At 38.1% G+C, this 16332-nt stretch overlaps 1 protein-coding gene across 29 annotated transcripts in view; it reads left to right on the top strand.

The window, feature by feature from the left end:
- RBFOX1 (RNA binding fox-1 homolog 1) overlaps positions 1–16332 on the top strand; it is a 1017140-nt gene that overhangs the window by 519151 nt on the left and 481657 nt on the right. For all 29 annotated transcript variants that reach the window (XM_079320751.1, XM_079320738.1, XM_079320785.1 and 26 more), the window contains one exon: positions 7330–7377. In XM_079320751.1, coding sequence (XP_079176877.1) covers positions 7330–7377 — 48 coding nt within the window. The remainder of the gene's footprint in view (positions 1–7329; positions 7378–16332) is intronic.

The raw sequence follows: 16332 nt of genomic DNA, 5'->3' as shown, positions 1-16332 counted from the left end.
ACTGACATTTGGCTGTTTGCCCTGGCAGGGCTCCCTGCAGGGCTGGCTGAGCTCCCTGTGTGCCAGGGAATGGGTGTTGGACACTGGCTCTGATGTGTCCACTGTCCTTTTAGCTGTGTGCTTCTGAGAATGTTTGGGAAACCAAAACGTTCTGCTGTCCTCACCACAGCACAGCTTGGCAGATGTTTCAAAGCAAACTGGGCTTGTTTACACTGGGAATGGAAGAAGAAATAGCATGTCAGTCACTCTGTCCTTGCCAACAAGAACAAAAAACTCTCAGTATTGGTAGATAAGGAAACTTCTCAAAGCTAAATTATACCAACTTGCTGCCTGAGGCTCCAGTCCAAGCCTTTATTTCTCCTGGATGTTAAAGCAATACCTGTTGTCATCTGAGCTCCTTCTGAGTTTGTTCCTGATAAGAGCAGTCCTTTGGATGCAGTGTTCACTCATGCCTTTCTTTCTGCATTCTTATTAGTGGGAGGACAGAGCACTGGCCAGGAAGCTGAAATCATTTTAGTGCATGAAGCACTGATCATTTGTGACCTGACTACTCGTGACTTTTGAGAATTGGGTAGGAGCTGAAACATTTGAAGTTTCTGATGGCTGTGGGTTAACCCCAGTAGGCAGCAAAATCCCACTCACTCCCCCTCAGTGAGGCAGAAGTGAGAAAGTTTGTGGGTTGTTTATTAAGGGAAGTCTTGAGTCTGATATGAAATTCTGCTTCACTGTTTTACTCAAGAAAGCATAGTAAATACACAGCCAGCTTAGTGGGAATGTAACTGTTCTGCTGCACTCAAACAGACATATTTTATGAAAACATATTAAAAGCATAAAACTCGATTTTTTGTGATAATCAAAAGTTTAGCATAATATCAAAGGGAAAATAGATTTTTACAGAACCCAATTTTTCCAGGACTCTCCTGCAGTCATCACATATCTTCTCTCATTAAACAATTTCTGTCCTGTCACTCTGTAAGCTTGAAAAATCACTATTTGATTTAAAATTTATGCTTTTTATCACTACATATCCCAAAATGACTGAACTCTACTTTCAAGTTCAACAAAAATCCTCTTCAGTCCTGAAGGAACTTATTTTGTGAAAATTAGACTTAAGTGAAGTGGTTTTATTATTGATTTGTACCCTGTGCCCACACAGCTGCCTCTCAGTAAACACAAGCTCCTTCCAGCAGCCACTTCCAAGTGAATCCTCCTCATCTCAGCATCCTCACCCCTCTTTGGGGTCTTTTATCAGCTGGACTAGGGCATGGCTTTGCAAGTGATGTTCTGGCTTTTCCTCAGGCACCACTTTATGAAAAATACAGCAATATCTTTGAGCTTCTACCTATATCCCTGTCAAGTCTGGCTAAACTTAGTAAAGATATTCCAAAGATTTTGAGGTGTCTGAGGTAGGCAGCAATTCTGTATGCTTGTTTCCTTTAGGACAAGGATAGATTCCTTCAGGAATTGTGTTGTGCACTTGGGCTGTTGTTAATTTGAAAACATAAGCTGCCAAATTAGGTTTCTTTCTCTAAAAGTTGCATCTATACTCCAGGTATATGTTGCCAATTGTCACATTACCCAGCTTACACAGTGTGTGGCTGTGCTGAAATCACATCAGCAGCTTTCTCAACAACTCCTTGAATTTATCAGGAGTATCTATTGACACCTAAATTTCAGTGATTTCAAATATACAACCATTTATGTGGCTGTTGGTCTAGCTGACACTTAAGGCAATTTTATTAGATAAATAAAATTTAGTTTAAAATATCCTGTTTAAAACTATTAAAATTTACAGTTCTGGAAGCTCCTGTGTATTTTCAGCCTAGAAAGTAGAGGGACATATAGAAAAGGAATTTCAAGTTTGGTCAAAATGATGTTGCATTTAGGAATCTTAAGTGTTTTTTGTGCTGGCTGACAACTTTATCAAATGTCACTTTCTGTTGCCAGCTTTGAAAATAAAATATTTACTAGCTCAAATTTAAGTCTTGACCTGATCTAGGCTTCAAAAGCAAATATTTACAACTGGATACTGCTCCATGACAGATTCACACGTTAAAATTACATCTGTATCCTCTGTTTTATGTGTGGGTTTGGGATAGCCAAGGAGAAAGGTGGAGGTTTTCCACTTGGGTACCTTTGCATCCCTGGGCTAATGAAACATCTGTTTGGAGAGAGGAGGGAGTGTGAGGATTCTGTGCTGTGCAGAGACGTGCCTGTGCATCTCTGAGTGCTTGGAGAGCATTAAGGACAGGACAAGCAGCTCCTGAAGGTGAGAGAAGGCAAAGAAAGAGGAGTGGGAAGGTTTTATATACTCCAGTCCATAAAGCTCCAGCAGCAGCAGTACCTGCTCCCTCAAACAAATCTTCATTTAGGAAAAAGTCAAAGCTTTCCTTGCAGGAGGGGAAAAAAAAATGTTTTAACTCTTGATAGCCTTGAGAAGTGTAAATGAGCATAAGCAAAGGCTGGCAGCAGCAGGAAGCAGAGCTGGGTGTTACAGGCACAGCAGGGTGGTGGGTGGCTGTGTGGGAGGGCACACACACACCAGGCCTTTCACATCTCTATTAAAAATACAGCAGTATTTTTATAAGCAGCAATTTTTTTATTATAAAATTTGTCAGTTCGGTTTCCAAGAGTCTTGCAAACCTTCCTCTTGCAGTCTGCTTTCATCTCATAGAAACAAGACAAGAAAGCTCCCTAAAATCTGGGGAAGTTTGATTTAAACCTGTGATCAGATGGGTTGTTTTCTTTTTGACTCTGCTCAGCCTGCCCAAGGCTGCCCTGAGGCACCAGAAGCAGGTGCAAATGGCCAGTTTTCTCCTGGTTTGAGCTTGGAGACACAAACCTCTTGGCCCACAAGTGCTAGTAAATAGAGATGGAGCTATTTCTTTCAAAATAAAGCTTCTCTCCTACATCTTTGACATTGCAACTGTTGAAGCCATTCAAATCCTTGAACTGGTTTGTTAATTTGATGAGGCTTCTGCCTGAGTCCTTTAGTTGCTGGAGACAAACTTAGTGAACACTTGAATGTCACATTCTAAGGTTTCATTTTTCATTTATTTTCTTCTTCCGTAAGTATTACTGTGTAGTTAATTTGTTCTCTGGGATGGATGAAATAGAACTAATATGAAATTCAAATGAATTCTTCTGCTGGCAGCCTGTTTGTTAGCAGCAATAATGGAACATAATGGCCAATGGATAGAGAAATACATTAAGTATTTTCCTCAAGAATTCAGGGCTTTGAGATATTTAGCACTCAATAAAAATATCCACAAGAATCAATAACCTAGAATTTGACTGTGCACTTTCGAATTTTATATGTATATGTGTTTATACATTCTTATTTTGTTTAAAATCATGTAACCTTTTAAAATGCTTTGGTCATTAAAAGGAGTCCATTTCAGCTGCACATATTTCAAACCTAAAAAAAAAAAACCAAAACAAAACAAACAAACTATACAAACCACCTTTTATCTCTAAACTACTGGTTGCTTCATGAAACTAGAATCCAGTATTGTGAGGAAAAAAACTATTATTTGTTGGCACTTGTTGGGGTGCCAAGGGCACGTGTAAAACACCTGAGCAGCAATAGGTTTATCTGCCACAGAGGCTGAGCAGGATTTTACAAGGTTATTTGCTTCCACCTACTGCTCATCCTGGATATTACAGGAGAACCCAAGCAGAGGAGCCCCGGGAATTTTGGGATCCCAGAGTCTCATCCTTCCTCCCCCTGGCCCTGGGAGTGCAGGGTGTGCACAGGAATTCACTTTGCATCTCACAGTGCCTTATGGGCACGTGAGGAGAGAAAATGTGGAAATTCAGGCCCCCTTTTAAAGTTCCTGATGTCTTGTGGCTGTTTTGGGTGGTTCAGTCTGTGTTGGGCTGACAGGGGAAGGAACAGGGCTGGGGTGGCAGGGAGGGGACAAACTGGAATATTCATCCCAAAGTGGGAGACAGAGCCCAGGGCCGCTCGGGGTGTCAGCAGCACTGATGGGTGCTGCAGGATAGTGATTTCACTAATCCTGATAGCAACTCAGGGAGAGAAAACAAATGTAGAATTACAGAAACTATGCAAAATAAAGGATATGCATGTTTCCACAGCATCCTAAAGCCAAAATCTCGTGCAGGGCCATGCCACTACCAATAATTCCTTTTGTTTTCTTGCACTTTTACTTCACGCTGTCCAGTAACATTTTTATAGTGCTGCTGGTGATGAAGATGGTAGATTTGTTCCCCAAGGGCCCAGTTTGCTCAACTTCAAAAATCCCAGCCCTTAAACTTGTGCTTGTCCTGCTCCCAGATGTTCTGCAGTTTTGTTTCCCTGTTACTGCCACCAAAAAAAAAAAACCCCAAAAAAACAAAACAAAAAAAAAAACCAGACCAAAAAGGCAATTTATATAAAAATAGAGCTCTTAATATGTTTGTAATAATATTATTTGGCTGTTATGTGATGACATCTAGAGCAAAAAGGAATTGTGTTGGTTTTAAACTGAAATGGATGTGGGAGGGTTTTCTATTTAATTCTATCTTTCCCATGAAACATGTGAAGTATTCCATCAGTATATAGTTTGTCTAAAATAATTGTTCAAAAGGAATATATTTTCTGAGTTTTACCTTTCTTTTTTTTTTTTTTTTTTTTTTTTTTTTTTGTGATACAATGACATTAAAGAAGGTGCCTGATACATTTTTCAGATCTCTAGGGTTTTACAATTGCTTTACAGCAATGGTGCTTCTCGATCTAAAATAATTCACAGAGCTGGGAAATTTGCAATACATATATGAAGTGACAGCAATTTGTCATTTTGCACTTAGACAAAGTAGCACAGATGTCTCCTAGAGAAGAACATTCTCATTTCTTCCCTTCTTGCTCTGAGATTGACAGATGATTAATTTGGATGATTTTTAAAGCTTAGGGTCTGTGTACATTTTTCCTTTGAAAGAGGTATATCTAGGATGTAGACATGCACTCAAATATTTGTATTTAAACATAGATTTGATTAAGTCAGTAGCTTCACTGGTTTAAAGAATTACAACACTAATTGCTTCAGAAAATTAATTGGTTTTTATCTTGCCCTTGTGCAGAAGTCTGAATCCAGGTGTGTAGTCTTGAAGACAGACAGCTAATTCTTTAGCTAAATCCAACTCTACATAATTTCAAAGATAACACAGTCTTGCAGTGAGACTGAAGCCATGCAGATGTGGTTTTCATTGCTAAAGATGCAGTGGTTAATTTGTAAAGATTCACTTTCCACACCTTTAGATAGACAACCAAACACTGAGGGATGAAATGCTTTTCTAATATTGAGGGATAAAACCAGAATGGGAATGCTGTAATTTGCTATTCAGGCTGAATCTTTTCCTGGGGCTGGTCTCAGCTCCAGGTGAGGCTCCTTGTCTGGTTAATTCCTGATGGATCAGGACAGGCTGGTCCCACCTGTGCCCACACTTGTGCCTCTTCCTTGCTGCTCCAGACAACCATAAGCTGTGCTGGGAGGAAGATGGGTTTTGTTTCATCCAGGTAAAGCTGCATTTTTCATTGAGTAATGAATGCTTATGAACTTGGGCTTCTCAGAAATTGCTTTTAATGGGGAAGGACAGTGGTGAAATAGCAAACTAAACTGTGCCATGGGCAGCAGGAGGGATCAGAGTGCTGGTGGGTTCTTCAGGTATATTCATCATGCTGAGAGCCTGTAATAGCCACAACTACAGTCTGAGAGGAGCTACTTTATTCTGCTTTCAGTTAATTTAGGTCAGTGTGTTAGACAGAGCCACTCTTGTCCTTGGTAATATGGAAAGAGATGATTCATTTCTGATTAACCAATAAATATGTTACAGAACATTACATTCTTTCCAAAAGGTGGCTGAGGGCACAGCTAGGACATGAGGATCATGGTGCTAATGAAGTTTGAATTCATTCTCCTGAAGGAGAAAGCCTTTTAAAAGCTGAGCTTTTTTCCCCTCACTCCCTCCCTAAAAAGAAGCAAATGTAAATATCCAAACAGGCTCAGGAAGTGAGCCTGTAAGCAGAGAGAATATTTCCTTCTGCACATGGCAGACGTGGGGAGAGACTGTCTGGCTGCCAGTACGGAGCACATGAAACAAAATTTTTGGGTGTTCCATTCCACAAAGTACAATCTGGTTCCCCATGAAAAGTGATGGAATATAAAGAGTATCAGAGATGCTGATTCATATATTAGACTGGCTGGAATAACAAGTATTTTTTTGCTGCTTAAGAAGTGACACAACGTGTCTCATGAAACCATCTTTAATATAATCTGTGAGTGAATTAAAGTTGGTTTTTTTCCAGGAAACCTTGCTTCATCTTACTTGAACTATTTAATTTTTAAAAATCTTTTATAGGTGTAGGTAGGAAGTCTTTGGAGTAAAACCAGTCTTTCATTTGAGATGAATAGACATGCTGTTGAAGAAACATAAATTCTTAATTTTACATTTGTTTCCATTTTTAATAGGAGCTGCTTTTTGCTATCAGTGTTGCAATTCATGTGCAAGTATCTAACCAATAATCTGAAATCTGATTAGAGCAGTTCCAGTTTTGGTGAGAGGCTGGGGAAGTACTTTTCACAAAAAAAAAAAAAATTTCCCTCAGCCATATGTTATTCTTTTCCCAACAGAAATCTCTAAAGCTGCAATAGTTAAGCAAAATTTGCTCCCAAGAATATCCTCACTAGAAAAGTGAAATTGAAAAGAAAATCAGTAGGTCACTTGTTTACAGTTTAGTCACTTGAATTGTATTTGGCTTGCTCAGTTTCCAGTAGTAACTTGCTGTGAAAAGAGTGAATGTGAAGCAATAAATGCCTTTTGGAGTATAATTTTTGTGATAACCATTATCCCTGCACATCTTCAGCATGAAAATCCATAAGTTCAACGAGTCAAAACACTTTAGGAATAAAAGGACTATGTGTTGGATGTTACTAGCTTTGAGAATTTTTTTGCACTCCTGAAGAAAACATGTCCAAAATATCCAAAAAATATCCCAAAAATATCCAAAAATTGAGCAAGAAATATATTTTCCTCAAAATGAAAGTAAAAAAGAAAATGCATACTAAAAAATGATATTTTTTTCTGAGAGCTGGCTACACCATATTGAAATAGTGAAAAACAAAAAATTATTTTTGTGTTCTTTCAATCCTGTCTTTTAACTTATGGCTGTAGTAAAGTTTAACAGACTTCACCTAAAGGCACAATATTTAACATTTAACATTGTCTATTTAAATAACTCTGTGTACAAAATTAACAGTTCTTCAGCCTGAGTTGTTCCCCAGTGCTGGTGAATGTGCTTTGTGACATGGGATTCTCTGTTTGTGCTTTCAGGACACTAAAGCAGAGTGCAGTTCTGCTGTAGAAACTGAGGACAGAAAAGTAAGTGGCTTGTTTTAAAGTGTTTTTTTCAGGCAACTCTAGTAGTTGGAATTTTTTCTGGTTGTTCTTTAGGTTTTTTTTTTTCTTTTTTTTTAAATTAAACCATGTGCAAATATTTTATGATTCTTTACATATGTATTTGTTCATGTTGTATTTAACCTCAGTGGGAACAAAACAGTCTTACTCTGTTGAACATACTTGTTAGAAATTTGAATAACTTTTTTTCAGAAGGGAATTATAGTCTCAATCTAAAGTTTACAAGGTAGTTGCACTTCCTATTCTTAATTTACATTAATATATTGTGTGTCTTTCATGCTAAAGCTGGCATATCCCGTAAAATATTTGTAAGACAGCAAGATGACTGCTTTTTCTTGCTTTATAAGTAGTACCTTTGAATATTTTTTCCCTGTTAAAGGTTTGATTAAAACAAACGTTTCCAGGTTTATTTTCTGTGGACAAATACAAACAAGATACAAAATATGTTCTCAGTTGTGTTCTTCACCTTACTTATGGTAAAAGCTAACCAAGAAACAAATGCTTTACAAAGAACCCTTCAGCTTAAAAAAAAAAAAAAGTCAGAAATATCAACCCAGTTTTGAAGGGAGCAATGTGTTTTGTTTGAAAATCTGTTGCTACTGAAGTTTAAAAATCTGGATTACTAGATCTGTGCAGGGTATTTCTGTGTGGAATAGTAACTGAGTTTGTGGAAGTGTTGAGCATGTGACATGTGATTTAAAGTTAACTTCAGCTGGTGCTCATTCTGTCCCACTCCTGCAGGTTCTGGGCATCAGCTTTCATCAAACTCTCCAGGTACTTCCATTTAGGCTCATGTTGCTTTAAAATGTGCTGAAATCCAGGCTGGGACCCTACTTCTAAACCCCAAATTTTGACTTTTTTTTTTGGTGTTGGTAACAGCTACTAAAACTGCCCAAGCCAGAAGTTCTTTCTATAATGTGAATTATGGGAAAAGGTGTCAGGAGCCTGACAAGCTGTGGACAATTTATTAAATGTATTTCTTGTTCCTTGTATCTTTTGTCTAGCAGAGCACCAGCCTGTTTCCAGTAAACTGTGGGGCTTTAATGGTTTGTGATGCCATGGTTTGTACCTCAGGAGGAATTACAGGAGATGTGTCTGACACCTTCTCTTGTGACTGCTCTGAGCTGGAGTGGGTTCCTAAAGAGTTTTTCCACCTTCAGTGGCTCAGGGTATTCAGCTTTCACGTGCAGAGACTGCAATTAGCAAAAAGGATTGTCTAGAAAGCCCCTTGATGATGTTCTTCCTTCTGGTATTTTGTGGAAGCCTTTTGAAAGAACAGCAATGTAATAAATACCTTTTGTTGCATGATCTTTTTCATCTTTTCTCAGTGTTTGGTCCTGAAGCTTCCACCAAGTTTAAGTGGCAGTTGTTCTTTCCAGTCCAGGGAGAGTGTTCCCAGTGATCATCAAATACAGACCCATCAGCCTTGGTTAATACTAATGCATTGTTTCATGTTTGTTGAAAGCATCAATTAAGAATGTAATGTAATTCATAAACCTGAAGCATTGTAAATAAATATTTTTATTTCATTGAACTTCAAATCAAGACAGACTACTGCAATTAGGGCATGCAACATTAGTATCTAATAATTTGCACTTCCATAATGAAATATGCAACTAATGAACTAGAAATTAGAAATCATTAGAAATTAATGGGAAATTTTCCCAGTTAACCACAAAATACAAACCTGCAAGGTGCCTTTTCTTGCGTTCTTTTTTTTCTGAAGTTTCTTAATCTATAACTTCTGAAGTTGGAATTTATGTAATGTGGCTAAAGCACTGCCTGGAGGCAAACTCCAATTTAATAACTGTACTTATTATTTTGAAATCTATTATTCTATAAGTCCAAAATAGCAGTTAATCATTGTAACCACTTCATCACTATGATCTGTCTCTCCTTCCATTGTCTTCAAGTGACCTTTCCATGTAAGATTTTTATTTATTTTTTGCAAGGCTAAAAGCTCCCAGGTTTGGGAATACCAGGTGACAAGCAGTACACAGTCTGCTCTCTCTTACCTGGATAATTATGAATTACTAAATGGCCTTGATAATTCCCAGCAGAGGACCCATAAGTGCATGTACAACTCATTTCCTACATAGTGAATAATTTTTTTGCATTTGACACCCAAGCTTTCTTATTTTCATCTCCCACCACCATTCTGAACATCACAATATTGAAATTTAAATGACAGAGAAATGGCTCAGCTTTGCTTCTCCAAGAAACATCTGTAGAAAAGTGACCCTTAAATTGTCACAGGAAGAAACTTGTTAAAAACACACCATGTGTGATTTTTGTAAAGAATATCTGGCTATCTGCAGCTAGCCATGTGATGTTTGGGAAATTGAGTTCTGATTCCCAAGCCTGTGTGATGTTTTGCTGTTGCAAGGCTGATGACATCTGGTCAGGTTGTTTTTTCTTTTACCCCTGTTTTGTGATACAACTCTGTGTGTTGGGCACAAACAAAATGGTTCTGGTGGAAGGCATTTAAAAAGGATATTGACCATTTTGCCAAGAGGGAGAACAGGTGAATTCCTTTTAAATCCTTCCATTTGATATAAACAACTCATAGTCTGTCTCTAAGAAGACTTCTAATGTCTACAGTCTTTTTGTTGTTGTTGCCCTTACACAGCTCCATCACCTCCCATTACCTGAAAAACCTGCCTTGTCTTTATAAAATTATATTTTGTAAATCTTACTTGTTTTTTATTTATTCTCAGTTTATGTCTTTATTTTGTCTGAGCAGTTTTTTATTTTTTTAAGATATGTTTATATAAGACTTGCTTCAAACAGTAATCTTCAAAAATATAAAAAGAAAAAGAAGCAGTAAATAAGATTTCTCTCAGTTCTGCTCTTTGAGATGTGAGTAGAGCACAAAGGACATTGTTTCAATCTGCAATTGTCATATGATCAAATTAATTCATGGCAGTGCTGTGAAACCAAAACCCTGATATAAAGTTAAATCCCCTGACATCCTTTGTCTGACATTTTCACCTGAAAACTGACGCTGCAAACTGGAAGTTAACTTACAGTGACCTTTTTGTGCTGGATAACTTTGTCTCATCTCATCTTTCCTATGCTGGGAATGTTTTATTCTTCATCTCTGGCTGCTTCACTTCTGTTTTATTTCAGTTTATTCTCCCCCTGGTGGGGCTGGGATGTGCAGTGTCATTCAATGCAGCAATGCTCCCATTCAGCAGCAGCTCAGCACCATTTCTGGGGGCTCAAGGTCACCCAGGGTGTCCTGCTGCATTTTCCCTTCTGCAGAAGGAGGTGGCTCATGGACAGAATACTTGTCAGATGCATCTTGACTTGAAAATGTCTCACTGTGGAGCTGGGGGTGTGGAGCCTTTATGAGAGCTCAGGGTTGATGGCAGTGCATCAGGGCAATAACCTGACAGGGCAGGAAGGTAGGAGAGTTCCCTGGAGTGCCATAATGCTCCCTAACTCCCTATTACCTGCTGTGGGATATGGGCTAGGCACTAATGCCTTTCCTTTTCTCTGCTTGCTGTGCAAAATATTTCATTTTTTTAAATTTTTTTTCTTTAGCACCTTCTGTCAGTGGATCTCAAATTACTTTACAAACAAATTAAAAACACCTATGAGGAAAGTACTTACAGTTATATAGCTTGAGTACATATGGGGAAGTGGAAGTGTGAAGGGCAGATGTAGGCAAGGTTATAAAGGGTATGTGAGGCAAAATGAGGAGAAAAAGAAACAGCATTGCAAATGTACTTTGCTTTCTCTATTCAATGCTTCTTGCTGGTTTTTGCTTTTTTTTATTTTAAATTTATTCATAGTGATCATATAAAGATGTTTTTCCTGTAAGTTTAGGGATTTTTTTTTTTTTTGAGAAAATATTAATCCAATTTCACTGGAATTGATGAGAATATCAAATAGGGAGGAGCACCATGGAGGGACTAAGTCAACTCCTGGCATCATACATGTGGATTTCCTACTATACTCTTTACTTTCATCGTGGTCCCTTTTTCTGCTGTTTAGGGGCTCTTTAGCAGTGAATAGGAATAAGTGTCATTTTTATTCCCTTGTGAAGGCATTGTGCCATCTGCATAATTGTGTAGATTATGAGATGCATTTTTACTCCTATTAAAAATTATTTTTTGTTGTGAGGGAAGATCATAGAGTCTAATGAATTGACAGGGGAATATCTAAATTCTGTTTGGGTCTTGATTTAGAGGAATCTAAGGAAGTTTTTGGTGTCTAACAGAGTGATGATTTCTGTTTGTCCTCCCTCTTTCCCTGCTGTGCAAACAGTGCAGGACAGGCCCACACAAAGTGCAGAGGGTTGAGCACAGAATTCAGGAAGCTGGGGGAGTTCCCCAGAGGGGGAATAACGAGCAGAGCCAGGAATAGCATCCTCCTGTCACATCTCAGCAGATGTTCCCCTGACACCTCACTCATGGAAGTCAGACTTACGTGATGCTTCTGGAGCTTTGCTCAGTGCAGAGCTGGAAGTTTCCCCACCTTCCACAAAAGGGTAAAGTTGTCTAAGGTGTGTGTTGTTTTTGTTTATTACCAGAAAAGTTCCTTGAAATTCATGGCTGATTCCTTCAGTTATTTGTAATCAAAATCTGTTGCACTCCAGGGATCCTAAAACTCAGAAAGTTGACTCAAGCCCATAATCTACATTGTTTAGGCAGCATTTATTGTTACTCATACTACTTCTAGTGATATTTTTAAATCAAAGGATTTTTTTCTCCTTTGTCTTAATTTTATGGGTTTTTTTTTTTCAAACAAAACCAATACTTCTGGAAAAACAGGGAGCTGAAAGTTCCCCTGGAACTTAAGACGCCGCATTATTTATTAGTCTGCCTAATAAATATTGGCAATTCTAATATGAGGAATTGCTCAGAAATCCAGTCCATTTCCTGGCATGCAGCTTGACAGAGTGCAAAGTCTTGCTGCAAAGTTTGCTGGTATTTGAATGCTCATAATGTCAGCCCTATTACTGCTCTCTTGTTCTCGCTGTCACTGACATGCAATTATGGGATTTCACAACTGAAGTGGTGACAGTTGCTCCTCTGTGTGTGTGTGTCTGTCTTTCCCCTTAATCCAACTCTATCTAGCAATCTGTAATTTGATAAAGTGGAATTGAAGTGACAGGCGTGACAGAAGTGCCAAAACAATAATTTGACCTCCCACTGAAGTGTCAACGTGTTCTGCAGCATGACTTTTACATATGCTGAATACACAGAGGGGACATGGATAGTGCATTTCCTGTGCTGCAATACCTGCTAAGGCACAGTGCTAAAAAAAGCTTCTGCTACAGTCTGTCTTTTTGCCAGTGTGTTCCATCTTGAACCATCACATCTCCTATCCCTGTATTAATATGTATGGATGTGCTTACCACTGCAAATAAAATAGATTTTTATTGGGAGATTTTTTTTTCAAATCTTCATTTTGAAGATATTTTGATAGATTTTAAAATTATAATTCTGTGATTGCCTACACAATTAGTTCTCAGACTTCATTTTGCTTTTTTTTTTAAAGTCTCTTCTACCTTGAAATAAATTTTATTAGGTATATGGCACATTCCTGCTAATAACTCCTAAAAAGCTCACCAAGCTAGAAAGAACATTCTTTTATGTGCATGAATAAAATATTTTATTAGCACTGAAGTAAATGTATGCACAAGTTACTTTGCCATATATTCATATGTCCTGTACCTGCATTGCATACAAGTAATTATGTTTCACCTGGGGACAAGAGAGAGGGCAAGAAACAGAAATTGTTTTCTTTTATACTTGGCTAAATGTAAAGTTAAAATATTGAGATTTGGGGGGAAGAGTCAGAGAGGAAAAGGAAAACTGAAGTCCAACTTGATACTAATTACCTGTCAAAATTAACTGAAAAATAATTCATGGGACACTCAAGCCTTGCTGAAATTTTGTTTGTACATTTGGCCATTAAGTTTTCAACAGGTAAAAAAACAGAGGGGAATTGGCTTTTGAAGTTATATAAAAAAGGGAAAACCCCACAGATCTATAAAATTTAGTGTGCTGTGAATGGGGGCATGTCTTGGATCTTGTCTGTGTTTGTGAACCAATACAACTTCACAGCAGTAGGAGACTGCAACTTTTGCTACTGTGGTGGAACATTTCCTTTTAAAAGGTTTTGAGTGGCTGAAAATTTGGTATTCAGTTTTTCATAACCCAGACACCACAGTGTGAGGTTTTATATTGTTTACATATAAACCAGAGTTTTTCATGGTCATTGATGCATTAAAATAAGTTTCCAGTTGGCATTTCCTTCTCTTTTTTTCTTGCTTTTTAAAATAAATATATGAGAGATTTGATAAAGAAGGACTGAATTGACAACGTGCATCTATGACCCACCTTATTTGCAGGTATTTTTGTGGTTTTTTTGGACCTGGTCTGAGGAGCACTGAAAGAGGAGGGAGGCCTTACATTGGTGTGAGCAAAATGATCTCTGTACAGACAGAAGAGTCCCAGGCTGGGGCCTTTTCTTTCATTTAACTTACTGCCAACTTGTGCTTAGGCATGGAAATGTTTTGTTCCTACATTTTAATTTTCCTCTCAGTAAGGAAAATAGCCACTGACAGGCTTGGAATCCTACACAGGAATGCTTGGCTCCAGAGGCTGGAACTCTGGGATTCCTTTTCTCTGTTAACCCCCTACCCAGGTATTGACCAGGAATTGGCTCATTTTGGGGAATTTTTTGGGAATTGAGGCTCTCTGGAAGCAGTGATTTAAACAGAAGTATTGCTCATGCTTAGCAGTGAAGGAGGAGGGACAGAATGTCACCCCAGGTTTTGACACTGTGATGAGGCATTGCAGCTGACAGAGAGGCACAGGGAAGGTAAAAACAAGAAAACCCATGAGTTGGGATAAAAACAGTGAAGAGACAAAGACCCTGGGAGATGCAGAGGAAGTCTCCAGCTGCTGAAAGTTTCCAGGACAGGATTCCTCTGGTCAGTGGGGGAGTGATGCTTTGGTGAGCCAGCACCTTTTGTTCATGCACAGTGTGATTTCATCTGTAGGATTAATTTATTTTTAGTAGAAAAAACCCCATAACTCTTTGAGCTGCCTGCCTTCACTGTGCATATTCCAGCACCTCCTTGGGCAGTGGAGGGCACATTCCCACTCTGCTAATGGATGGGGACAGCCTCATGGCATTGGTGTGTGAATGGAGACATCTCTCATCTTGGCATAAATTGATCAGATGGCTTTCCGGGAGCACATGCATAGCAAGATTATCAGTGGCAGATTGTTTTCAGCATATTTGAAGGGGACAGACTGAATCAGATGATTGTTTTGTTTGCCAAATTAATATCTGGGATGTAATCCAACCTGATTAACAGCATGGATGTGATTGGATCAGGAAAGGGTAAGCAGGCATTTGGAAGGTTTTTTATAACTGCTGGCTCTGTTACTTTCCCAGTAGCTTGAACACGTGCAAGAATATGCTTCTGTCCAGTAATCCAATTCATTTCTCATTGATTCCAGTTTGCCTTTTCATGTTGTCTTGCATCTCTTGCCAGGTAAATCTCTTCTCTGTAGCAATAGATGGCTTTTTCTGGCTGCCTGGTGTTTGGGCAGTTAGATCAAAACTTCCTAATTCCATTTTTTCAGAACTGATTTCTTCAGCCATGATGCAGTGTCTTTTTCTCTAATGAAGCCTGTTATTATAAGAGCACTTACATTTAAATATATATATAATCTCCATATTTAGAAACCTGAATACATATGCATGTTTCTCAACATTGCTGAGGATTTTTATGTAAGGAGTAAAATAAGGGTTAATGTATTTTTCCCCTGATTTTTCTCACACAAGTATGTTTTATTGTCTTTCAATTTGATGGATGAGACAGAGAGCATGGTTTATATATAAGCCATGTGCTTTCCAGATTAGATTGATGTAATCATAGCAGTTTTGCACAGTTCAGCTAAAAATTAGTTCTTCTTGATCAAGGTCAGGAAAATCCAGGGATTCTGCCATTTATCTCATCACTTCAGTTCTGGAATACGACACCCAGGGCAAAATTAAAAGGATTGGTATACAGGCATGTCTTACTTGCTGTCTCACAACAGTTTTTTAAAAGATCAGGAGTTATTTCTGAAAAAAAATACAATATAACTCTTGAAAAAAGGATGCTGGTTTTCAAAGTCTAAATTAAGGCTTCTTTTATCCTTCCTTTTATCCCTCCCTATCAGTAGGCTACTGTACAAAAGAAAATTAATTTTGCTTTTTTTTCCTGGATAATGGCAATATGCATACCATGCAAGGAGCAAATATTTTGACTTCAAAACAAACAATGCCATTTAAAAAGAACTCTGATCTCTGTTACTGTCGTTCACTTTCATGACTTGCTAAAGGTTGAAGGCTAAGGAGCAGATCAGGTTTATTATGTGTGTGAGTTGTCTGAAATCCAGCAGGGAATGTCTGTTTCCTCAGATTTGTCTGATGTGTTTGTTAAAACTTTGTCTTGCTGTGGCCTTTTGCTAAAGAGGTAAGTGGTTAATGATTAATGTAAGACAAAATTGGGTTGGGTTTATATCTGCTTTGATGCCTCTTCACTGCTGCTAAAGATGCAAAATACTGGCTCAGTTTATTTCTAACTAATGTTTGGCTGAAATTTCTCATGACAGTATTTGAGTAGCTTTGAAAAGTTGCAGTACCTGAAGAACTTTGCCCTTCTAAATTTGTTATATTCTATAAATGCTTTTAAAGAACTGTGATGCACTGTTGATTAAAATGTAATGAATTTTGAATTTTTACTACAGAGTCTAAGTAAAAAAAAATTCAAAAGGTAAATTGAAAACCTTTAGAATCTGTATTGCATCAAAGCTGTCAGTCTTAAAATTCAATAGCATGCAGAAAAGTAATGCTCCATCTCTCCATACAGCTTCATTTGCATCAAAGTCTCCTTAAAACTGGTTT

Source organism: Erithacus rubecula (genome assembly GCF_903797595.1).
Source record: "Erithacus rubecula genome assembly, chromosome: 17".
In the NCBI taxonomy this organism is placed as follows: domain Eukaryota; kingdom Metazoa; phylum Chordata; class Aves; order Passeriformes; family Muscicapidae; genus Erithacus; species Erithacus rubecula.
This window is presented reverse-complemented; position numbering and strand designations above follow the sequence as displayed.